This window comes from Macrotis lagotis, chromosome 8, assembly GCF_037893015.1.
Source record: "Macrotis lagotis isolate mMagLag1 chromosome 8, bilby.v1.9.chrom.fasta, whole genome shotgun sequence".
NCBI classification, from domain to species: Eukaryota; Metazoa; Chordata; class Mammalia; order Peramelemorphia; family Peramelidae; genus Macrotis; species Macrotis lagotis.
In genome coordinates, this window is record NC_133665.1 from 60824402 (window position 1) to 60849323 (window position 24922).

General features: G+C 50.2%; 4 protein-coding genes and 1 long non-coding RNA gene across 8 annotated transcripts; 1 reads left to right on the top strand and 4 right to left on the bottom strand.

The window, feature by feature from the left end:
• Window positions 1–181: 181 nt before the first annotated feature.
• Window positions 182–5652, bottom strand: TBX6 (T-box transcription factor 6). Its single transcript, XM_074197316.1, has 8 exons — window positions 4871–5652; window positions 4236–4476; window positions 2986–3253; window positions 2640–2786; window positions 2431–2501; window positions 2249–2319; window positions 1905–2067; window positions 182–1279 (listed from the first exon to the last, which is right to left on the bottom strand). Exons 1-8 carry the CDS (start codon window positions 4986–4988, stop codon window positions 1057–1059), a joined length of 1302 nt encoding a protein of 433 aa, XP_074053417.1. The 5' UTR covers window positions 4989–5652; the 3' UTR covers window positions 182–1056.
• A 643-nt stretch (window positions 5653–6295) lies between these two features.
• YPEL3 (yippee like 3) lies at window positions 6296–8939 on the bottom strand. The gene is made up of 5 exons (XM_074197323.1): window positions 8800–8939; window positions 7922–8104; window positions 7760–7803; window positions 7353–7461; window positions 6296–6869 (listed from the first exon to the last, which is right to left on the bottom strand). Exons 2-5 carry the CDS (start codon window positions 8036–8038, stop codon window positions 6780–6782), a joined length of 360 nt encoding a protein of 119 aa, XP_074053424.1. The 5' UTR covers window positions 8039–8104; window positions 8800–8939; the 3' UTR covers window positions 6296–6779.
• A 494-nt stretch (window positions 8940–9433) lies between these two features.
• On the top strand, window positions 9434–18016 carry LOC141495706 (uncharacterized). Of its 4 annotated transcripts, none has more exons than XR_012470832.1 (4): window positions 9434–11420; window positions 11987–12200; window positions 12572–12672; window positions 13245–18016. It is a non-coding gene; the product is annotated as an uncharacterized LOC141495706 (long non-coding RNA). The 4 variants fall into 4 exon arrangements; XR_012470834.1 differs by having other exon boundaries at window positions 16555–18016; XR_012470833.1 differs by having other exon boundaries at window positions 9435–10182; window positions 11238–11420; window positions 12572–18016.
• On the bottom strand, window positions 9764–14946 carry GDPD3 (glycerophosphodiester phosphodiesterase domain containing 3). The gene is given in 10 exon segments (XM_074197324.1): window positions 9764–10425; window positions 10842–10893; window positions 10977–11036; window positions 11256–11389; window positions 12282–12371; window positions 12531–12649; window positions 12963–13008; window positions 13212–13347; window positions 13455–13497; window positions 14040–14946. Coding segments are annotated over 10 exon segments (1221 nt in total). The 5' UTR covers window positions 14434–14946; the 3' UTR covers window positions 9764–10278.
• MAPK3 (mitogen-activated protein kinase 3) lies at window positions 15081–22713 on the bottom strand. Its single transcript, XM_074197325.1, is given in 10 exon segments — window positions 15081–15913; window positions 16920–17071; window positions 17187–17296; window positions 17654–17785; window positions 18278–18392; window positions 18839–18955; window positions 19915–20104; window positions 21257–21439; window positions 22540–22688; window positions 22690–22713. Coding segments are annotated over 9 exon segments (1143 nt in total). The 3' UTR covers window positions 15081–15913; window positions 16920–16948.
• Between the last annotated feature and the right edge of the window lie 2209 nt (window positions 22714–24922).

The window sequence follows — 24922 nt, forward strand, 5'->3', positions numbered from 1 at the left end:
CTCAGCAGGAGCAGTTATCCTATACCATGGAAACATGAGCCTAATTCACATTTCAGTAGTGCTCTGAGTTTCACCACACCCTCTTCTCCACAACACTGTGAAGCAGGATGCTAGAATAATTATTCCTGCACCCCTGTGGGAGATGAGTCAGTAGCTCTAGCAGTGGTAACTAATGCTGGGATTTGAATGCAAGTCTGACAGCAAATGCTTTCTGTTTCACCAGACCACATTGTCCCAGTGGTGCGAGATCATCAGGTGGGCCCTTTCTACCTCCCAGTTGTTTATCTCCTTTCATTCCTGTGGAGTCCCCTCTGGACCTGGTATCTTTGAGCACCTTTTAAGAGCTTGGAACTTGGCTGATAGGATTTGGAGGCAACCAAGATAGAAAACCTTGGATTAGAATCCCTCTTGGCAATGAGAGAGCTCGATGAAAGGTGATTTAGGAGGTCCTGAAGTCAACTACCTCCCAATCTAATAGGAGATTTGTAGAACATCACACAATGACTCAAAAGTTTTATTTTGGGGGGAAAAAAAACCTGGAGCCCATAATTGTTTGAAAGAATAGTAATTACTGTACATTTGACAGTGGGAGTGATGACAGTCTGCTCTGAGAGAGTCTCCCCACATAGAGGTAAGGGTATATATATATGTAAATTGGTCAAACAGTAGTGCAGTAAGAATGAAAGGCTTGGGGTGTACACCATGGAGGCCTTGTAGGAAGTCCTTCAGCTGTGCTGCCCTTGAAAGTTTCTGATGGTGGCCCCTGACCTGTCCTTTTGGTGAGGCCCAGTCTCCTGCTGGCCCAGCCCCCACCCTCCATTCACACCCAGGTGAGAGCCCAGGAAGGGGAAGCCGGAGCAGCTGGTCTCCCCCCAAGCCTACCTTCACAGGCTTTGAAGCAGGAGGGGGGTGTGAGCTAAAGCTGAAGTGTGAACTGAGTGGGGGTAGGCTTGGCTGTGATGAAGGAGGCTATGCAGCCATTTGGTGTGGGAGGGAGATGGCCCTGAAGAGTCACCCAGGCTCCAGAGAGAAAGGTTGGTAGATGCATCCTCTAACTTAATAGAGGGGCTTGCTGCTAACATCCAGGTAGCCCCCAGGGGCTGTGTAGGGGAGAGGGAAGGGTCCCCCTTGGAGGAAATGAGGGGCAAAGGCTGATGCTGGTGGGGCTGGGGGATATCCAGGACCAGAGCTTCCAGTCCCTGGAGACAGCTCTAGGAAGGGTGCCTGATAAGATGAAGGACGTGACAATGGATCGGCAGCTTCCGAGAAGGAGGAGGCCCTGAGAAGCAAAAAGAAAGCCTGGTCAGGAAAAGATAAGGATATTAACCTATAATCACATAAGAAATGTGGTTTACAAAGTTGCTTCCTCACGACAACCCTGTGAGTACTATTTCCATTTTACAGATGGGGAAATTGAGATTCAGATTTTCCACAACCACTTAGCAAGTGATAAGAGCTGGAATTTGAACTCAGCTCTTCTGCCTCCCAAACTCCTTGTCCAACATACCACCCTGCCTCTGAAGTAGTGCACAGTAGTATTGCTGTTTTATATATCGAAAGGAGTGGGGGTGCAGAGGGAGGAAGGGAAGCATGATGGAATGATTGGAAATGATTAAAGAGTACTAAGGAACCAGGTTAAGTTTTCAACTGCCACTTCCAATTTGTGAAACTCTGGGCATCTTATCTATAAAATGATGAACTTTAAGTGACTTTTTGGAGAGCCTAAGAATCTGTATCTTCTGTAAATCAATGCATCTCTGAAAGTAAAAGTGATGTGTTGAAAATCAGAGAGCTAATGAATAAGTGGTAGGATTGTCATTCAGATCCAGGTCTTCTGCTTCATTCCAGATACTCTACCAGGCTGTTTCCCCTCAACCCTCAGAGGGCACAGACCCTGTTCTCACCTGGTGGGGAGGCTGTTGGGAGCCCCGTGAAAGGCGGCTGGGTGCAGAAGGTACGCTTCAGCACTGGGCCCTCCACAAGGAGGTGTGGGTACCTCAGTAGAAGAGGAAGCTTGTTCTGGAAGGTCTCCAGCCAATGTGGAGTCACAGGGACCCCCAGGACCATCTTTGATGAAGATAAGAGGTTAGGAAGTGATGGAAGAAAAGGAGGAAGGGGTGTGGAGAGAGGTTTAAGGCAGAGGAGGAGAGTTGGGATAGAGCAGAAGGCAGTCCACCCGTAATCTTCTCAATCCATTCTGTGTAGAGAACACTCTTTCCTCCTCTCCTTGCACTGCAATCACACTTACCTCCACTATAAGTCTCCATAACAACAGGCTCTGGTCCTCTCAGCTTCCTCTTAACCCTGGCATCACGCTCCCTGGCCCATGGAATGAGGATATGTTCAACATGTCCCTCAAATAATTCCCTAGGGTCAGCCAGCCACATGCTCTCCCCACCAGCCCCACATCCAGGACCCTAATACTCCCACCTCTTACAGTTCCTCCCATTCTCCCGGAATCCCTTAGCAAAGGGATTAGCTGCAATCTTCAATTGTGTGATCTAGAGGACGATTGGAAGGAAAAATCTGGGGTTAATCAACTGCCCACCCAAGAGAGAATGACCCTCCCTTAACGCTGGTTGTTGAGGCCAGTAGAAATTTCGTTCAAGATCTAGAAAGTTTGAAGGGGAACCTTTTACCCTAGGATTCTGGTAGGCTGTTACGGAGATGAAGGATGTCTCAGGGAATCGGAAGGAGGCGACACCACCCCAGTGGCGACTACAGAGCTGGGCAGCCCGAACCAGATGAAGCCGTGGCTGGTACTTGTGCATTGAATGAAGGATCAGCTGAAGGCAGACAAGAATGAGAGGGAGATGGGTAGAACAGAGGGGTCTCCTATTCCCTTGACCAGAAACCTCTAATCTGGGATTCACCCAACCCTATGGCCCCACAGTCCAACAAGATCATCTTCACAATGACCTTGTTTCCCCTCCCTGTTTCCCCCTGGAAATTGCTCCTTGTTGCTGCCACCCACTGGAGTCTCACATGTCCATGTGGATCCAAGGTATTGTTGGTGAGCTTGACGCGATGGAAGGAGACAGGCTGCCGCATCCAGTGGGCACCAGTGGCAGGGGAGTCTGGGTGGATGTATACTCGGTCTGGGAGGCGTGGCTCCGCCTTACCACTTGGCTCCCAACGACGGCCTTGCCAACGGTACCGGGCCCCATCCACGGGCACCACATCGAGGAGGAACAAATATCGAGCCTCAGGGTCCAGACCAGTCACAGTCACTCGGCAGGCCGGGAACATTCGTCTGGAGGCGCACAGGGGGAGAAGTCCTGGAGCATCGGAGCAAGGGTAGGGCAGCCGGGGAGTGGGGATGTTGCTAGACTGGCCCTCATTAATTCTGACCGCAAGGGGGAGTCAGAATCACAGTGGTCAATTGTTGGGGAGCAGGGGAGAGATTGGGACAAACCTCCAGGATCCACTCTAACCCTTGTTTTAGCGAGAGGAAGGCATTGGAATAGATTTCTTTCTGAATGTATCATGGGACCTGTATCTATGGCAAACTGCTAAAACCTAAAGGACCCCTTCTGAGAATCTTGCTCTTAAATGCATAAAATAAAATACATCATTTTCTCATCCAAGGTCAAGGACTCCCTGAAATCTGTTCAGTGATCAACTGGAGGTGGGGGGGAGAGTCTGTAGACCCCAGGTTAAGAACTCTTGCTCTGAGGTCCTTTCCAGTTCTAAATTCCAGACTTTTGGGTTCAAAGGCTCACTGTGAATTTAGGTCAGAGCCAGGATTCAGACCAGGGTTTTGGGCTCTTTCTGCTACTTTATCCTGCCTCAAACTTAGTATTCTCTAGGACAGAAGGCAATGGAGAAAGATGCTCTCCCTCATGCCTTAGCAGTTATATTCTTCTTCCCCCCTGGTTCCTCAGAAGGACCAGTATTTAGACCCTGGTATGGAATAAATATTCAATAAAGTCATTGATTAATTTAGGCTTTTTAACTGCCCAAGAATGGAGTATGAAACCTCCATCTAAATTTTTACCTTAGAGAAAAGGAATCACTCTGCTGCAGTATTTTTAGCCATAGACTGAATAACTCTGAAAATTGAATGACTACAACAATTACCCTCTAACACAACCACAATGCTTTCAAAATGAGATATTTTCTATCACAAGGAAAATTGAGGGAAAGAGAGGGTGGCTTCATGCAACACTTAACCCCTCTATGGGCCTCATCTGGGGAGAGATCATCTCTTTGGCTTGTTTCAATCCTTGCCTCACCTCCCAGCCTTGGTGATGATCATTTCTGTTCCCACAGAGTTGAACTCTTTCCACAAATCATGGTTTTCCAGGCTTAGGCTGACCCCTGGGAGCAGGCGAGAGGCCTCAGAAACTGAGACAGGGGCAGTTGACTCTCCTCCCAAAGGAGGGGGCAATGGAGGCAAGGGTGGTGGAGCAGCCAGAGGCCGGGGAGTAGCCTCCAGTCCTGAGAGAAAACAATCTAATTTGGGGGCATCAAGATCTAGGGTACAATAGAAAAAGGAGAAAACAATCAGTAAAGGACTGTTTGAACTCATGTCCTTTCCCTTAATCCTACTTCAATCAGCTCCTCTAGAATTTCAGAAAATTCAATTCGTACTTTAGGGATTATGTGGTCCAACCATTTCATTTTGCATATCATGATGCCCAGAGACAGGAAATGACTTGCTCAAGGTCATACAACAAGTTAGTAGCAGGGGCAAGACTAACAAAAGACACATCTCCTGGCTCTCAGCCCAGAGCTCTTTCTACTCTTAACATTGCCATACCCTCACCCCTTCCACCCTCCACACACGCCCGGACCAAAAAATCCCTAGTCTTATAATTATCCCCATCCCTCCCAAATCACCAGACCTCCGGGCTCCGTCTTCTCTCACCTGAGTAACGGTACCCCTCTGACAGCCCTGCCGGAAAACCAAGGTCCCCTCCAGGTTGGGGGGGCCGAAGCCTGTAGCTAGCCCCCAAGGGGGCATAGAGTTCGCGGGGATGATACATGGGGTAGATCCCGGGCCCCTCCGGTCCTGTCCTGTCTGCTCAGCTCTGAGCCACCCGCCCAGGTGATGCCCCCTTTATAGCCCTGGGCTCAGCCCCCTTGGCCCCTGGTCACAGCTCCTCCTCCCTCAGAGGCCTTCAGGGCTGGGGGTGCAGGATGTAGGAAAGGGGGGAAAAGTCGGTGTGGGGAGGAGGGGGGCGGCCCATGGGGCCCAGATGGGAATGCCTGGGTTGCCCCCCTCCCCAATCCCATCTGTCCAACAAGTCAGTCCACCTCCCTCCCCCTCTCCTCGTTCTCTCCAGCCAGCCCGACGGCTCGGCTTCATTAGCTCGGGCCCCCTACTCCCTAATTACATAATTAACTCCTCGGCCTGATTGATCCCCGGGGGCTTGAGCTAGGACAGCAGTTTGGCGCTTCCTGCCAGCTGTTCGGGGTTCCCACGAAAGAACCTGGGAGAATCGAGGAGGCGGGGCCTCGGGGCGGGGCCATCGCCTTGGGGGCGGGGCCTCAGGTAAGTAACAAATCCCTGCCTGACCCCAACCCCGCCACCTTGTGCCGGGGCTGGAGACGAATCCTGAGATCCCCCAGAAAAAGAATGTGGGCTCCGCGGGTCTAGACTGCCACTTCGGGAAGCTGCCTGTGGACCTTCGGGGGCCCCCGCGGCCTCCCCAGGACCGGCAGGGCCTGGCCCCGACCCCCACCCCCACCCCCACCCCGGGCCATTAGTTAGCCTTCCCACTCTGCACAAGAAGAATCGCACTTGAGCGCTCCGCCCCGCCTTGGTAGGAAAGGCTGGCTCACTGGAACTACAGTTCCCAGGAGACATAGCGCAGCAGGAGCCTGCGTTTTTGCCTGGAACCCGCGCTGCGTTTCTTGGGAGTCGTAGTCTCGACTCCATAGGTCCCAAAACACAACGCAGAAATTAGCCAGACTGTGGGTGCTTTTATCACTCTTCTCCCCCAGAGTCTCTGGTGCCGCTTTTGGGAGATCGAGGCGGGAGGAAGGGGTCCCTGGAGCCTTAACAGTTTCCAAAAAGGACAGGCTGAGGCTTAATGGGGCGGGAGCTGGGACTGGTAAAGCAGTAACTCATTTCCATAGCGCTTTAAAGCGTATCCTCATTTTACAAATAAGGAAAACTTAGTTGAGGATCGGCAGACTACTAATGCTTGTCGGAGCTGAGCGCCCCTGAGCCTGTGGAAGCAGCTAGAGAAGGAAGGAAGTGCTGGCAAGCGCGTGTCTTGGGGGGGCTGGGGGTGGTGCCAGGGTTCTGCCCCCAGAGCCCAGATTCCAAAGGAGAGAGAGAGGTGTGTGGTGTGTCTGGGAGTTTTATTTACAGATGCTACAGACCACGGAGGGGTAAAGGAAATCATGGGGAGAGAGTGTCACAGGCTTGAGGTATGTGAGGGATGCCATGGAGAGGAAGCTGGGGAGCTCTGTACAACGAAGGGCGTATCTACAGGTGAATCCGGGGCAGGAGGAGGGTTAAAAATGAGATCCAAACCAGCCAGATCATTGGGGGGGGGGGGGCAGCAGAACAGGGACACTCCTTCCCCTACCCCCCAAAAAGAGTCACAGTGCATGCAATAAAATAATAAAATGTATATACAGGGGCTTGGGGCCATCTCCCCACACAGCCCAGAGGAGGGAGAACTTGCCGTTCCCCAGGGTCCCTGGAGAGGAGGCAAAGAGTTGTTTCTCCCACCAGTGTCCCTCCTCCAGCAGCCTGGCTGGGGTCGGGGCAGCAGAATCATCTTATCAGGGAGAATCACAGGGCGGAGGTTGGAGGTCAGAGGTCAGTCCCAGCCATTGTCCTTGATCATGTGGTTGAGCTCGATGATGTACTTCCCCTCCTTGTATTTCTGACTGCTCTCAAAGGCCTGTTCCTGGAAGGCAGAAAAGAGGCAGTGGGGGGTGGGGGATGGGGGGGGCTATTCCTTCTCCTAAGGGAGAGACTGAAGTCACTGTCTGGCTTCCCAAGCCTCCAGTCTTCTCACCTGTCAGAGGAGGGTTGTGACAACCTAAAGCCACCTATCTCACACAGATAGTGTGGCTATGAGATAACACCTGTGAAACAGCTTTGAAAAAGTTCAGGACTCTCTAATATGTATTTTAAATGGCTACATGATAAAAGTAGTTGAGGGCACTCACGGACTTAGATCTGGAAGGGGCCTTACAGGTGGTCCAGGATAACCCTCATTTTATAGATGAGGAAACTGAGGCCCAGAAAGGGGAAGTGACTCTCCCAAATTTACAGGAAGTGTGTGGTAGACCTATAATTTGATTCCAGGTCTTCAAACTCCAAACTCACAGAACCTAGGGTCTGACTTTTCTTTCAGAACTGTGGGAGGGTCTCAGGTCACACTTACATATTTCCAGCCCAGGGTGGTCTTGCAGCTCTCACAGTGGATGTCCGCCACGGCATGGAGCCCAGTGAGTAGCACTCGCTCTTCAGCTGGCCCGCAACCCACGTTCACCCTGTGGGGTGGGTCACCAGGCTGTCACAAATGAGACTAGTCCCTCAGGGGACTCTGGGCCTCAAACACCAACCCATCCCAAGCCTAGGGCCCAATTTCCCGCCATGGAGTAATAATCTAGGGTTCTCATGTCCTAGATGGGTTGCATAGCCACCTGACCCTTGGTTGGCCCTGAAACTCCAGCACTACAAGAAAGTACAGATTCAAAGAGGAAGTCACAGGGCACTAGAGGTTGGGAGTTTGCCCCCCCCCCCCAACCCTGAAGGGACTCCCTCCAGAGAGGAAGCTCGGATACTCACACAGAGTTGAAGAGGTAGGCACGACCCTGGCTGCCTTGGAAGGACTGGGGAAAAGGAAAAAGGATAAGTTACTGTCATTTCTGGGGGGGCTTCAAGTGCCCTCCCGAGGGCACTTGAACACTGGGGTGTTTCTTCCCCTTCCCCTGCCCCTGGGCAGGTTACCTTGGAGATGAGGTCATCGTGGTTAGCCAGGTGAGCCCGGCAGTGGGCACAGCTATACCTTCTGTGACAGTCATCCAGATAAGCTTGGAAGGTTTTGGGCTTAGAGATCCGAACCATGGTGGGGGCTGGGGGCAGTGGCCCCACCCGGGGAGGGGACCACGGTGAGCAAAGGGAGCCCAGAGCCTAGAAGATCAGGAAGCATCATCAGAAGCGCTGGCCAGATCTCCGACCCCGAAGTTGTCTATGTTCCCTACACTTTCTCCTTCCCTCCCAGAACTAAACATCCCAGCATCTCCTCTAGCCCGAGTCTGACTTCTCCCCAGACGGAGGGCTGTCTCAGATAGGGTGTACTCGGCTGTCGTCTCGCTCTTCCCTAGAGCCAGGCTGCCTCCCTGGGGGAGCAATGCTGCTCAGCCCGGGGTTCAGTCAAAGCATCCATTTGCCTCGTTGCCTGGAGAGACCTCAAGTTGCATCACGGGGGAAACTGAGGCTGGGAGGGGTGACTCAGCCACCCTGCGCCTCCATCCAGGCCCAGACCATCCGGTGCGCTGTGGAAGCTGGCCAAAGGCTGAAGATCTGGGAGAGGACCCCGAAAGGGAAGAAGAAGCTGGAGGGGAGCCGCCGAGGGAGAAGTAGTCCTGCTTTGTAAAAACTGCGCAGCTGGGGAGGGGGAGGGGAAGGTGCCCAGGTCCGGAGCTGCAGGGACAGGCGTCCCGGGAGTCGGGGTCTTCCCGGGGGCCTCGGGGTGGCCCCAGTCTGTCCAGGAAGAGGGAGGGGAGGGCTGCAGGAGGGAGGGCGCCTGGGAAGTCGGGTTTGGGGGCTGGGAACGCGGGCACGGCCCGGGGGGCCCTGGGAGCCCCGAGGACGCTGGGCCTCACCTAAGTGCGCGGAGGGGCCCGGTCCTCCGGGGTCTGGGGTCGGCTGGAGGGGCGCTCCGCAGCCGGGGCGCTGTCCCCACGCCCGGGGTTCGCAGCCGCGACTTGTTTACACCGAGACCAGCTGCTGCCGCTGTGAGCTCCCCCCCCCCCCAGCCGTCTCCCGGCGGCCGCCGCGGCCAATCGGGGCGCGCTATGCAAATGAGCGGGGAGCGTCACGCATCCGGAGCGTCGGAGCCGGGCCGTCGCCCCTCGGGCTCCGCGCTCTCCCTCTGCCCCCGGGCGGGGTCCGCGGGCCGACTGCCGCCCCCGGAAGTGCGGCGGAGCCGGGGGCCGGCTGGGGGCGGGGGGCGCCGGGGCCGCCGACCCTCGGGGAACAAAGGCGCTCCGAGTCCGGGCGGGGCCGGGCCGCGCCCCGCCCCCTCCTCGCTCCCGCCGCGCGACCCGGCGGCCGGGCGCTCCCGGGCCTCGCGGGCCTCGCGGGCGTCCGGGGCCTCTGGGCCTCCGGGGCCTCGCGGGCCTCCCGCGCCTCCGGGGCCTCCGGGCCTCCCGCGCCTCCGGGGCCTCTGGGGCCTCCCGCGCCTCCGGGGCCTCCCGCGCCTCCGGGCCTCCCGCGCCTCCGGGGCCTCTGGGGCCTCCCGCGCCTCCGGGCCTCCCGCGCCTCCGGGGCCTCCCGCGCCTCCGAGCCTCCCGGGGCAGGCCCCCGCCCCGCGGGCCGCACGGAAGAACACATCCTCGGTGTCGCGCGGCCCTGGCCTGGAGGGCGGAGCGCGGTTCCCGGGCTGGGGCGGCCACTGCCCCGGCCCTGGCCCCAGGCCCGGCCCACGGCCCCAGGCCCGGCCCGCCTCTCCCAGGTGGCGTCCCTACCTGGAGGAAAGTATAGGTTCCTGGACCGGGTCGAGCCGGAAAGGCTGGGAGTGGCAGCCCGGAGCACGCCCTCCGAGGACCAGGAATGTGGCCAGACCTGCAGCCCAGGACTCCCTCCGCCCCTGCGCCTGCCTGCATCGTGCCCCCTCCTCAGTACAGACACTTGACTCAGTATGAAAACTTTTATTGGGGAACAGAGATGAAAGAAAGTGGGGAGGAAGAAATCAGGCCGGTGAAGCCAAGTGTTTATAGGGGAGACAGTGAAAACTGGCGTGATCTGACGCAGAGTCAACAGATAAATTATACAGGATGTTCACAAAATAAAGAAAAACAACACCCAGAGATTTAAAGAATTCTGATCAATGAAGAAGTGTCCAGTAGAGGCTTAAGGGAACTCAAGTTTTGAATACACTTCTTGCCTCAGCAAGACATAGTCAATTAATCAGTTGCTACAAATCAACTTTTCCCTCCACTACTACGGAGATCTCTATTTCAGTGGGACCAGAGAATCACTGGGTGGTAACAATGATTTATTGAAAAAGCTTTTCAACAAAACATTTAAAAAGTGAAAAAAAAAAAAACTGTAGAGATCCTTGACCCAGTTAGCAGTCTGAGTCACCTGTCAGAGTTCTGATTTGGTTGTTGAGGATGATTGTCCAGGAAACGTCGAAGGGCAGTAGGGTAGTCTGTCATGGCCCCAGTGGCGCCTAGCTTATACGCTGCTTCAAAATCAGATTCCTCATTAAGGCACCAAAATACCACCTGAAAAGTGATAAAGATGGGAAAGTGCTTTCTTTTAGCTTCTCTCATTAACGACCTCAACCATTCCTTCCCAACCTCCTCCTTAGACTTCTATACCCCTAAAAGCATCCTCTCAGCTGCTGTATTACTTCTATCTACCTGTATCACTTAATGATAAAATACATATTTATCTTTTCATATATGTGAAAAGCTCCTGGGTATAGGAATTGGCAGCCATAGTATGAGAGAACAGTGGACTACTTCAGACTTAAGTTCAAACAACAATATTTATACACTAGGAAAATGCTTTGGAAACTGTGAAGCATAATAGAAACTAAGTTATTTTTTTTGCTTCTTTCTCCCTTAGCAAATAACAAAGAGCTGAGGAGACATTATGTATTCTGAAATATTTGTTGACAAGCAATGATTGGACTCACTTGTATCCCTCTGTCTTCAAGATGCCTGATCAGACTTTCCCTCATGATCAGCCTGAGGAAAGAAAGTTATTGAACAAGGAAAATCAAGGGGCCTCAGGAATGCCAAATCTACCCCCCCCTCCTTGCCCATCTTACCTCTTAGTTATGGCTGCTGCCAATCTATTCACAGCAGGGCAGGAAAATGGGAAATAGGTCCTAGTTCAACAGATAGAATCAAATCAACCAGTTAGGCCTGGATTTGTCATTTGACTCAATGTCTTCTTCCTTGGCCCTTTCATCCTATGATTGTAACTCTTCTCATTACTAATTAACAGTGATCACAAAGGAGAGGGGGAAGATGTCCCACAGATCTCTTGCCTCCCCTCATTATTTTGTGTACCACTTTCTCTTTCCCAGCCAAACTGCCCTATTTACCTGTTGATGATGGTGGGCAGGAAGCAAAGCAGAAATCTCTCAGGGATAGAGAAGAAGGGCAATAATCCCAAATAGTACATCGACAGCAACCAAACAACTCGGGTCACAGTGAAAGAAGTGGGCATTTCTGGATTCTAGAGGAGCCAGAATGGTCAGTGCCAGGAGGTAAGGAGAGAAAAGCTAAGAGTCAGACTTATCTGAGGAAGAATGGCAAGCAGGGCTCTCCAAGGAAGAAATACTGAGTTTAAAGATCAAGAATATAGATAGGAGAGTAGAATGCTCCAGGGATTACCAATACCAACATTATTAAGTCTAAACTCCCAATATATCTTCTCTATCCTGGCATTTAATACATCCATAATCTAGCTCAATATGATTTCCTATTTAAAAGCCTGATCTTTGTTCCCCAGTATAACAAACCATACTCTTCAATGTGCCCTCATGCTAATTTCCTTTGCTTAGCTCAAAGTATGTTCTCTATCTGGAATGTCTTTCTCTTTCTGTCAAAATAGAATGTTAGAGAACTTCAAGATTCTTCAGTCCAATCCACTTATTTAAACAGATGAGAAAACAGGTCCAGAGAGATTCTGACTTTTTACTATGACTACCCTGCCAACAAGTGGCAAAGTCAGAATTTTAACCCCAGATTTTTCTAGTTCCAGTCTACTTTTTAAGGTCCAGCTCAAGAACCCATTTAATGAAATCTTCTCTAACTCTTTTTTTTCTATGAGGCCTCTCAGGATCCATTAATGCTACTGATATCTTCAAAATTTCTGAAGCCTAAGGAAAGGAATGAAACATCAGAAGCAGCTATAGAATAAGTGCAATGGATCTCATACATTGTCTCCTGAAGAAGAGAGAAGCCCTTTGAGGAGGGTCTTTCTTTACTTTCAGCAATTGAAGAGAGCATGGGATTCCATGGTTGATGGGACAAGATGAAGGAAGGTGGGGTTTTAGGTTATGGAAGAGCAAGGGAATACTGGGAAATTGAGACAGATGAGGTCCACAGCAGAGTGGGTCACTTACGGCTGCATGGCATTTCTTCATGATAGAATTCTTTTCTGAAGCCCAGATGGTTATTTCACTTCTGTCAAACTGCCTGACTATGGTGGCTATCTGAGGGTGTGGGGAAAAATAAGAGGGGCTTCCTTGGTTCCTAAATCTTCCTCAGCCCCTCAAAGCTCTCCCCATCCAAAAGTCAATTTGCCCAGCTCTTCAGTTCCTCTTCCCCTGCCCTCCCAACTGCCTTCAAGGGCCTTAGCCCCTACACTTTACCTTGTTAATGAGATCCTCATCATCCATTTTTACTTCCACAGATACAGGTGTTTGGGGAAACCTCTGGAAAACATCATCTAGACGAATCATCTTTCGGTCTGATCCTCGAGCAAAGTGGCCTAGAGTTAAAGAGAAGTAGTAGGTAAGGAAAGGAGAAAGAGGGTACAGAGAAGAGACTGGAGATCCAGAGCTCACTAAGGAGATTAAAGATTTGGGGGGGGGGGTGTCAAAGAAAAGAGAGTAAAGGCCATAGTAATAAGGAAGGGTTGAGTTCACAGAGAAGTCAGATTCATCTCTAGAAAGGAGGACAGGGTATGAAGGTTCCCTCTTTCCCATCACATAGACTTAACAAACTTGCTTATTTCTCCCTCCCTTCCCTATAGAGCAGCTCCCAGCTCCCTGTCTCCAATCCAAGGTCCCTCTATATCTCACCTGGGAAGAAGTACACTTCCAATTCCTCTCTGTAAAGAGGCAAGTCCTGGGGGAGTGTAGGAAAGAAAGGGCTGATATCAGAAGGGAACCAGGCTGGCAGAAAGAATGAAGGGGCAACAATCTGAGGGACTTTGGGGTATGTGTAGGGAGGGAATAAAAGGAGGGGTATGTCAGTCTGGGATCCTTAAGGAGATTCAGGGGGAACCTGGAAAGTCCTAAATGTGGGAAAGCACTTAGGAGAACCTCCACCTTATAGTCCACATCCTGAATATTCTTGTTTAGGCCAGATTGTCGAAAGAGGTTTTCATCATGGGAGATAACAACTTGGCCATCCCGAGTCAGCATGCAGTCCAGCTCAAAGAGGTCTGATCGTTGAGCACTGGAGCTGTGGGAATGAAAGTGTACAAGTCACTTTTGACCTAATACCTCTGGGGCCTGGGGCCCAGGAAGGAAGCACAAGGCTAAGAGATTGAAAGAGAGGAACACACTCACTTCTCAAGGGCCTCCATAGTATTCTCAAGTCGTTCCCCAGAACCTGTGCAAAGGGAAGGGACATAAATCTGAACTCCCTTCTTCAGTTCCAGTCTTTCAATCCCTTATTCCTCTGCACCTCTTTGTTCTGTCCCTCTCTCCTTTCTTCATACCACTTCTCCATCCTCCTAATTTCTTATTTCCCATTCCATAGAATCTGCTTCCTCTTTCTCCAGTTCCATTCCATTTCCAAATACATGTCTTTTCTTCCTAGTCCTAGCCTTTCCCCCAATCCTATTTCCCAGATCCAGTATGCCCTCCCAATCCCATCCCTTTGAACCTGTCTTCCTTCCCAATCTTTTCACCATCATTATCCACTTAAGACCTCTCCTCTTCCTCCCCAATTCTATCCCATCCATCCTTTGCAGTGGCGTCAAACACAGAAAGATCCCTAGTGGCCACATATTGACTTAATTTTAAAGTGTCATCTTTTATTCCATTTCCTTCAAATCCCCAGAACCTCTCATCTCTCTCCAAGTCTCCCTTTCCATTCTTGTCTTCTGATCCTAGAATTACTGTCTTAGGCCTTGGTAGTAGTGTCCTCACCGGCTCTGTGTGCAGCAAGTTGACAGCGGAAGGCAGGGTTCCTAGGAACATGGAGCAGCCAGGGGCGACGGAGGAAGAAGAAGGAGAGCAGAGCATAGCCCCCCAGGGCAGGGAGAGCATAGTAGAGAAAGGAGCTCATGGAAAAGGTGGATATCCGAGGTGGAGGTGGGAGGGTCTCTGGCACCTGCAGGCCGGGCTTTCACTTGGATACCTCTCCAGCTTTTCTGGCTGCAGAAGGTTCCCTCTGCCTCTGCGGCAGAAGGCTGCCTCTGCCTCTGCTTCTGTGGCTCCACCACGCCCCTAGGACCTGCTGAGCCTGCCACTGGCAGGAGGCCCAGCCGATAGGGCAGAAGCCAGGGCGGGACATCCAGGGACCTGGACAGCCCCTGGTCATGTCCCCACCCCCCACCAGCTGCCTTCCATCCCTAGGGACAGAGCAGAACAGGAACAGGAAAGCCCACTCTAGCACCTCTGATGGCGCCCCCTGCTGATGTAAAGGTCACTGCAGTCTTCCAGCTAGGAGGGCTGGGCACTCCCTTATGCTTCTACCCTGGGTTGCTCAGGGCCAGGGTGAACCCACTGCCCTCCAGGCAGTCATGGGGTGTGGGAGCATATGGAGCACCCCTGAGTCACCCCATTCCAGTTAGACAGGAAATGGAAAGGGTGAGGAGAGTGGGAACTTAATGGGGAAAATGACCCCATTCTTCTTTAGGTACTCCAGTCCCCTACATATATACCTTTGGTTCTACCAAACCCTTCTACCTCCTCTATCCCACCCCAGGCCTAACCTGTATCCATTCAAGTATGCTGGAGGTGGGGGAAGGGAGTCATCTAGCTGGCTGAGGTCAAAGATCTCTAGAGTTGGGTAGGGCTGAGGCTATTTATGGTTAAGCCCTTTCAGTCTCCTCACCACCCAGGCACCCCCCCCAGACATGGCTTAGGGCCAGTCTTCTCCAACGAAGTACCAGAATAGAGAAAGGTGAAGTGACAAAATTCTTAGGAGATGGTAACAAATAGAGACACAGAGACAGGGGATCCTGATACACATCTATATATTTATATATTAGATACAGGTGTTGGGAGGCGGTGACATGGCCTCCCTTACCATACGGCAGGGTTGGCTGGCCAGCCCTTCCCTCCCCCTACACATACATACACACACACACACACACACACACAGACACACACACACACACACACACACACACGCGCGCGCGCGCAGCAGGGAAACCCCTACCAGGAAGAGTGAGGGGGCAATGGAGTTAAATGTGGCAGCTTCAGGGGCACAGCCCAGGTTCTGAAGGAAGGACCCCAGTTCCTCCCTCCAGACCACTTCCTTTCTCCCCAATCTGAAAACTAGCCCTTGAGAATCAGGAATGTTCCACAGAGGTTAGAGAAGATCTGGGGGAGATATCAATCATATGAAAGAGGCAGAACCCTTCCAACTCATTCCCCACTCACCCCTACCAAATACATTTTTCAGGGTGTCTTGTAAGGGATTAAGAGGCTGAGAAGCAGCACTAGCCCTTAAGAAAAGGAGCGTGTGAAAGGACTGGGGCAAAGCAGCCTTGGGTTCCCTAGGTCAGGCTTAAGTGGGGGGGGGGGGAGTGAATGTTTCTGGGGCAGTAGTGAGCCAACCAGGGGAGCAAAGGTTTGGTCCAGAACCCCCAGCTACAGAAGGGGCTATGGTTTCTGCCTGGAGTAACGGGGATGAAAGGCTGTTTCTGAGATAAAGCATGTTAGGACAAAGGGGCCCAGATTACCCCACACACACACACACCCATACATCCCCTGCCTGGAATCAGGGACCAGGGTGTGAGTGGCATCCAGTTTCAAACAGTCCAGCAGGAAAAGGGGCAGGTGGAATTCAGACTCTGGATGGAAAAAGAGAGGCCAGGAGCCAAATTCAGAGATTTATGAAGAGGGAGGAGGAACCTGAGATCTAAAGATCATAGGAAAGAGGCAGAGAACTGATTAGGCAAAGGTGGCTGAATAGTTTATCTAAACAACAGGGTCAGGGAAGGTTGGCTTGGGCCTTAAGGCATGGATTAGGCATATTGGCCTCTTCCCCAAATATTTATTCCCCCTTCTTGGGATTGAAGGAGCAAAGAAGTGTAGCTGTACCATTATTAATCAGACTTAAGGGGATTTCTAGAGGGATGCCCCTCTGGTACAAAGGTCTCTCCAGACAGTATCCTTCTGGGAGCTCCTTTGCAGATCCAGACTCCTAGGAGGCCAAGTGGGTACCATGATGGCAGAACCCCAGTTCTATTGAGGCAGTCTGAAGAGTAGGAGAGAGGTTGATGGGGGACCCAAGCAAATCTAACCTCAGGAAACCTTAGCTTTTCCATCCAGTAGGATCAGATGGACAGAGAAAGGGTGAGTTTAAAAAAAAGTCTGGTGGAAGGAGCATTGAACTTATCATTAAAGAACCTGTCTTTAGTACTCAGTTCTGCTATCTACCAGCTAGTTGACTTATCTCTATCTTAAAGTATGTGTACTATTTACTTCACAGGGCTGCTGTGAGGAAGACACTTTGTAAACTCTTCTGTGAAACAATGTGACTGAGCATTATTATCACAGACAGGTAGAGAGGAGGGAAGAATCTTGCTGGAGGTCTTGCTAGGACAAAGGTGATAATTTAAAGGTCTGATGGAGTAGATATATATATAGGGGTATATATATATAGGTTTGTGTACTTGAGTTGGAGGAGGGAATGTGTGGACATACAGGGTGCATATATTCAGGCCTTTGTGTGCTCAGGTGTTTGTGGGCATTTGTATATATGTTTGTATTCACATACATGTTTATGGTAATGAGGCTCTAGGCAGGTCCTTGAACACAGGAATATAAACATATGAATGAATCAGAAACTCTTACCAGGTCCTCACCAGGAGAGGGTCCCTGTATCAGGGTGCTCCTGGAGCTCCAGGTTGGAATCGGGCTGTCTCTTGGAAGATGAGTTCCTTCAGTCGTTCCTTTGGCAGGTCATCCAACTCCATGTCAAAGGTAAAAGGTTCTTCTGCCACTGGCTGGGAAAAGAAAAGGGCAGAGAAAGATTAAGGCTAGAAACCTCAGAGATGTCCATCCAGGAATTCTGCTTTTTCCCACCTTCCCACCCCAATTTGATCCAGCCCCTGGTCCCACCTCATCAGTTGGATCATAGTACTGCTCCAAGTAGGGGTGGGCCAGGGCATCCTCCACTGTGATTCGCTTGTTGGGGTTAAAGGTCAACATCCGGTCTAGCAGGTCCAGAGCTGGATGAGGTCATGGGTCAGAGGCTTGAACCCCAAAATCCTTGCCTCATGGGGCAGGGTGGGCATGAAGGATGGATAGGAAGGAAATGTACACTAGATACTTTTCTTTTCCCCCACCTCCAAATTTAAGGACCCCTTTAAATTGAGATGATGGAACTGGCAGTACACTCCTTTGGGCAGGGAAATATCCATCACCTAGTGGAACTAGATGAGATTCCCTCACCTCTATCCTGCTCCCCTTAAGTAGACTAAAGTTCTAATCTCAAATTGCCCCAACCTCATATCTTATTTCCATAGCCAAGCTTTCCCACTCTTCTTATTTATGTTATCTTTTCTCATCCTTTCTCTCCACCTCACCTTTGGGGTCTGCTTTGGGAAACAGCTTGACCCAGGGCACCTTCGTCTTGGATGGAAGGGACTGCAGATAATTCCGAGCCTTCATGTTGATGATACAGTTCAGATCATCCTGAGATGGAGAACCCAGGATACCTGGGAAGAAAGGAATGTTCATAGCAGGGAAGGAAATCAACAAGATGAAGGATCATATTCACTTTCCTAGGAAAATAGTTCAGAAGGACCTCATCCTAACTAACAGAGAGAACCTGAATAGTCTAGGAGTTGAAAACTGGAACATCTTTGCTCTAGCAAACAGTATTAAACTCACTCTATGGAAGACAACATTATATAATAGAAAGAGCACTGGATTTTTGAGTCATAAGACCTGGGTTTGAATCATGACTCTGTCATTTGCTAGCTGTACAGCTTTGTGTAAGTCATGTTACCTCCTTTGGATTCCAGTTCCTTACCTGTTTAAAAAAAAAAAAGAAGTTGGACTGGATGGTGTCTTAAGTACTATGATACACTTCCTAAGCCAACCTACCCTGAAAATGCCACCCTCCCCCATTCTAACTGCTAGTTTACAGGCCCCTACCAATCCATTTTGCCTACTCCCCCCCCCCCACCCTTCCACTGCCTGTTCACCTAGAATATGGTTCAGCTGGTCCAGGTAATGCTTCCCAGGAAAGATGGGTCGATTGGAGAGCATTTCTGCGAGGATACAGCCCACAGACCAAATATCGATGGATTTGGTATAGCCCTGACATGGGGAGAAATACTAGGTAACCAGGTGCTATCCCAAACAGGTAGCTTTTCTGATTAATTCTTGTCCAGGAATCACTCCTTCCTTCCAACCCTTCTACCCCAGCAAGGTCCACTGAAGGCAAAGGGGCTCTCAAATGAGCACTGGTACCCTTAACATTACATCTCTGAGTTAGAAGAAGTGGTAATTGCTAACAGAGTTGGCCAATTCCTCTTTCCTGACCCACCATATAAACACTCATAATTGTAACTTGAGATCAGGAGATATGAAAATAACCTATCTTGTCCCCTTCCTCTTCATAGTGGTCTGGATGAAAGTTAGGGTACCTTCACCTATGACCACTGAACAGTCTAATTGTCCCCTTTTATGGCTCCTCAAACTTTTTTCTCCTGTACCCTTATTTGAACTTTTTGAAAGGTCTGGGCATAGCTTCACTCTCTCACCTTGGAATTGAGCATGATCTCTGGTGCTCTATACCAGCGGGTAGCCACATACTCTGTCAGGAAGCCTGTGTGATCATGCTCAGGGTCAGCAATTCGGGCCAGACCAAAGTCACAGATCTTGGAGGAAAAAACCAAAACTACTTCATTGTCATTCAATGGTACCTTATTTGTCCAAAAAGTACAAATTTATTAGATTTTGATTCAATGCCTTATTTCAGCTTATTTCTCACTGTTCCCCAAACACAAACTTTTCAATTCCAAACATACTGATCCTATTTACTGTCTCCTGAACATGCCTTTTTGTAGTCTTCCTCCTTGCTTTTGAATATTCTCCCTGTTTATTTTTTCCAGGGTAGTTACCTAAATGTTAACTTTTTAAGGTCCAGGCCGCCTCCTTTCATGATTAAACTGAACTTATTTCTGTCATCAATTTTAAGAGTACTTACTGTCTGAAATGGTCAATATTTACCAAACTAATATGACCAAAGAATATCTCTGCAATTGAAGTATGCTGACAGAAAACATCAATGTTGGTCAAGGGACTTGAACAAATCAGGAATAAAAAGGAGGTTGGGGAAAATTTGGAATAAAGGGAATTAAAACTATTTTCACTTCCCCTGCCTCAGTAGCTGCATTTAGTATTTGTTGCTATAGACATAACCTCATATCTAATATTTTAGAAGGAAAGAATAAAAGCTTTTTTCCAACAGGAACTTTATTCACCAGTGTTCTATCAGACATGTATTTCTTGTGTTTCATCTTCCCAAATATATTAAGTTTATGGAGGACTATGTCTTAAAGCTCTTCATATCCTCTGCTAGCAAAATATCTTAAACATAATAGGCATTTAATATCTGTAGAAGATAATAATGATAAAATCCACCATCAGGTAAAAGTCAGAATGGGAGAGCCACTTGGGGAGAGAGGAAAGACCTTAGTGTCACAAATAATGAAAAGCAGTTTGGAGGTCATGCTTCTTGACACATAAGTAGAAAGTGGTATCCATCCGTATAGGATAGTGGGGTAAAGTGGGAAAAGGGAAGAGAAGTGATGGTTTCTAACTTCTGCCTTCTCACCTTGAGGTCACAAGTGGTGTTAATGAGCAAGTTGGAAGGTTTGAGGTCCCGATGGAGCACATTGGCAGAGTGGATGTATTTGAGACCCCGTAGGATTTGGTACAGGAAGTAGCAGACATGGTCATTACTCAGCTGCTGGCTCTTGAGCAGTTTATACAAGTCTGTTTCCATCAGGTCCTGAACAATATAGCTGAGGAAGTCATGGAAGAGTTCCCCCCCACTCCAAACAGGAAGTGGGGGAACCAATAGGAATTAGGGTCAAGAAGAATAACAAGCTAATGCTATAGTTGATAACTCCGTCAAGGCAACAGGAAGACCTCTTCATCTAGCCTTTTTCTGCCATTCTTTGGAATAGCCCAGAACCCATCAGATAGTTACTCTTACAGTATAAATCCATATACATGGGAATGGTGTGAAGAGAGGAGTTAACAGGGTTCACTTGAAGTTCAGGACAGAAATGGGCTAAGTAGCTTGAAGGAGGAAATGAAAGCAGGAAAACTGGAAAAGAGGGAAAAGGAGATGATAATACTCTCCAAAAATTGGACAAGGTCCAAAGATCTTCCAGTGCTGGGAGGTAACTTGGGTAGGGCTTTGGGGGGGGGGGATTAAAAAAGATGATGACTATAAACCCCTCTCTGTTTGGCAGGAATAAAGGGAGAGGTTGGCAGGAAAATAGGCAATGTACAGAAGGCTTATGTGGGGCTCCCTAGGATAAGTTTTGGACACTCACAGAGGGAGCGAGTCAGTCTATAAACATTGAAGCCTGACTGTGCAGAGACCTGGTCAAGGTTTCAGAATCTCTAAATATTAAGAATTGGAAGGAACTTCAGAGATCATCTAGTTCAATACCTCACTTTATAGAAGTGAAGCCCAGAGAAGGTAAATGACTGGCACAAGATGGGATTAAAACCTAGGATCTATTAATTTATAGGGGTAGATAGATAGCATAATGGATAAGAGTGCCTGGCCCAAAGACACAAGGCTCCTTTTCCTCAGTTCAAATCTAGTCCCAGACACTTACCAACTGTGTGAACCCTGAGTAAGTCACTTAACTGTTTGCCTCAGTTCTTCATCTGAAAAAAAAAGCTGGGGAAGGACATGGCGAATCATTCCAGTATCTTTGACCAAAAAATTCTGAAAGGGGTCAGGAAGAGTTGAACTTAACTGAAACAACTGAACAACATCATTAATTTATAATCCTGATCACTTTCCACAGCATTGTATTCTGTCTTGCCTCTTACTGGGGGAATGGAGAAAAAAGGAACAGAGGACAGGGAAGGGGGGGGGGGAGCCTATAGAGTCTGACCCCAGGGTCAGGATTGGATAAAGGGGTTAAGGATACACATCTCTCATGGCCTCCAGAGTGGGTGCTCGAAGGATGTCTCGGATGCCAATGACATTTTCATGGTGGCAACGAAGCAGGATCTGAATCTCCCGAAGGGTGCGTTGGCAATATGTCTGGTGCTCAAACGGGCTGATTTTTTTGATGGCTACCCGGGCCTTCCGCACATGGTCAAAGGCAGAGCTATTGGGGCAGAGAGTGAAGACTCCATCCCTGGGTCACAGCTGGAGGAGAGCTGTGCCCCAGGGGGAATGGGACAAAATGCTGATAGAATTTGGGGGGGAGAGCAGTAGAGCCTAGAGATTAGGGGCACATCTGGAAAACAAACAGTGAAAACTTGGGCCACTGAGCTCCACCCAGGCCTTGGGGTGGGGGTGGGGAGGGGGGAAGGGGGAAGGGGGGGGATGGATCAAGGGAGAACTCTGACCAGGCGGTAAACAATGCTGGCTCCTTCCTGCCACTAGCGCCTGAAGCCTCCTGGGAGTGGGCTGGGGACCAGCCAACCAAAGCTCTGACTTCATTCCAGGAAGAAGAGACCACTGACCCTCCTTCTCTGCCCTACCCCTCCAGCTGTTAGGACCCCTCATCTCTCTTCCTATTGTGGGGCTGTCAGATATGCCCTGTACTCCAAAAGGGGATGAGAAGCATGAAGAGAAAATAGGAAATAAAGAAAAAATGGGTCAGGAAGTCCTTAGGCCAGACCTCCTGGGAACAAATAAAGAGATGGGTCAAAAGGAAGGGTATGAAAGAGCCACAGAGGTGGGAGCTGAGGGGAGTCTGTGTAAGGATGGGGGGAGGAGGGGGAATGGGGGTCCCGGTGGGGGAGAGGCCCTGAAGGGGAAGGGTTGGAGCAGGGGGTGAAGTCTAGAGGAGCTCGGCAGGAAGACCCTGCCCAGCCCCACCCCACAGCCCTCCCGCGCCCCAAGGCCACTAAGGCATGCCTCGCCGCCCAGATTCCCCTTCTTGGAGACTTCCCCAACTTCCCTGCTCACTGGTCCCTGCCCGGCCCTCTTTGATGGTCTAGTGCCCCCTCCCCTCCTTTGGAAACTTCTCCCTCAGCACAGCCCCGCAGACCCCGAGGGCCCCCTCCCTCCTAACACCCCACCTTCTCCTCTCCCCAGGCCCTGGCCCCCCACCCCTCTTCCCTCTCGGGCCCGTCCCTGGAAGCCCCTCCCCCGCAGCGCACACCCCTGGAGAACCCTCCCCTCCCTCAGATCCCACATCGGGCCCCCGGCCCTCCCTCAGGACACCTGCGGACCCCTCCCCGGGCCCGCGCCCCGTACCTGACCATGCCGTACGCCCCTTCCCCAATGTACTGCAGTTCTGTGTAGCGCGGCCCGACGTCGAACGGCTGGCCCTTCACCATCTCCACTCTGCCCGCGACCCCCGCGCCCGGCCCGTCGAGCCCCCGGGGCTCCCCGCCCCCTCCCCCCCTCAGCCGCCACCGCCGCCGCCATCTCCACTCCCCTCCCGCCCCGCGGCTCCGCCCGGGGTCCCGCCTAGGCGCGCGCCGACCCCGCCCCCGTGTCGTCACCCCGCCGCGGCCCCGCCCCGGCCCCGGCCCCGCGGGCGCCTGCGCCTGCGCGGCCCGCGCTCCGGCCCCGCTCCTAGAGCGAGGCCCGGGGCGGAGCCAGGACCCCGAGGGCCCGGGACCCTTCACATCTCCGCTTGGGGAGGCCAAGGTCAAGGCCCTGCCCCGCATGGCGTGGGGCGGCCGCCCGGCTGCCCCGGCCTTCAGCCTTCCCCTCAGGAAAATGGGGATCCAGACTCGGGCCCTCGGAGGGCCGCAGAGCGCATCTTTGCAAGGAAAACTTTTTTGTTTAATATATATAAAATTAGAGATAAAAGTAAGATAGTCCCTGCCCTCCGGGAGCTTCCCATCTTATGAGGGGCACCTGAGAGCAAATACAGATAACCCAACTGGTGCTAAAAGGAACAGGGCGGAGCGATAAAGAGAGGGAGGGCTGGAATGAAGAGGGCTGGGGAAAGGCTCCCTGGAAGAGAAGGATTTTAGTTGGACTTGGAGGAAGCCAGGGAAGGCAGGCACCAGGAGGGAGATGAGAACAGAGGTGAGGGAACTTGTCCTTGAAACAGCAAGCGGGCTGGGAGAGCCCCGCAGGGGTCTGGGCTCCGAAGGACCCTGATCTCCAAACAGAGGGTTTATATTGCATCCTGGAGGCAAGAGGCAGCTCATTGGGAATGGGGAGGGGTGTAGCATGGTCCAATCTGCAGCTGGACCATCTGCTCTTCTAAATATCAAACTTTGCCCATCAACTGGAAAATGGCTGAACAAATTATGATATACGAATATGATAGAACACTATTGTTCTAGAAGAAATTGTGAGGGAAGGGAATTCAGGATAGCCTGGAAAGATTTGCTTAAAGTGATGCTGAGTGAAGTGAACAGAACCAAAAGAACATTGCATAAACCTACTGCAGCACTGGGTGATGATAATCGACTGTGAGAAACTTGTTCATTTCAGCAACACATTTCATTTCAAAAACAAATCTAAAAGACGGGCTGGAAAACACCATCCATATCCACTCTGAAGGAACTAGGGAGTTTAAATGTAGAACAAAGCTTATCTTCCAGTTTTTACAAGTTGTCTTTCATCATCTTTTTTTCCTCTCTAATGGTTCCCCCCCCCCATTTTGCTTTGATTCTTCTTTCAGAACATGATTAATATGGATCCACATTTAGTGTGGATGTACACGTAAAACCTATATCAGATTGCTTTCTGTCAGGGGAAGGGGGAGGAGGAGGGAGAAAAATCCCTTGCAAAACACCTTGCAAAACCTTGCAAAAAAATTGTGTTGAAAACTACACAAGTATGTAGCTGGAAAAATAAAATATTCAAAAAAAAGAACTAACATTCCTACCAATTTATCTGAGTTCATTTGCTTTACATCCTGGGCACAGTTTGGGCTTCAGTAAGACACAGAGAGGATGATAATTTAGGATAACAAAGCATAAATCATCTTTTTTAAATCTATTTCTTGATAGTTATTCAACTCTAAGTAACAAAAAATCTGAAGACTGACAGAAATCATGAGTTAAGCTCAAAATATAACAATCTGCCTGCCTTTCCCTCCCAGAACAGATAAGTTATTTCCTCTAAAGTTGTTCACTTCTGTCAGACTTCCTGACCCCATTTGGGGTTTTCTTGGCATTGATACTGAAGTGGTATGCATTTCCTTCTCCTACTCAATTTACAGATGAGGAAACTGAGGCAAATAAGATTAAGTGATTTATCCAAGTGTCCAAGGCTGAATTTGAACTTGTCTTCCTAACTCCAGACCCCTAGCCTTTATCTATTTTACCACTTAGATTTCCTTTGATATATGAGATTATTGATTATCACTGTTGCCTTGCCATAGGAGTGTGCACAAAGCAACCCATCCCCTCTTTTCTCCATGTGTGAATCTTATTCCCAGCTTTCCATTAATTTTTCCTAGAAGTTATTTTTAATATCCTGGAAGTTTTCTACTTTATTTATATTTCTGATCCTTAATGAATTCCTTGGAAGAACAAGAAGATATAGTGTACAATAGAATAGGATTTTATTTTTATTTTATTTTTATTTTTGCAAGGCAATGGGGTTAAGTGGCTTGCCCAAGGCCACACAGCTAGGTAATTATTAAGTGTCTGAGGCTGGATTTGAACTC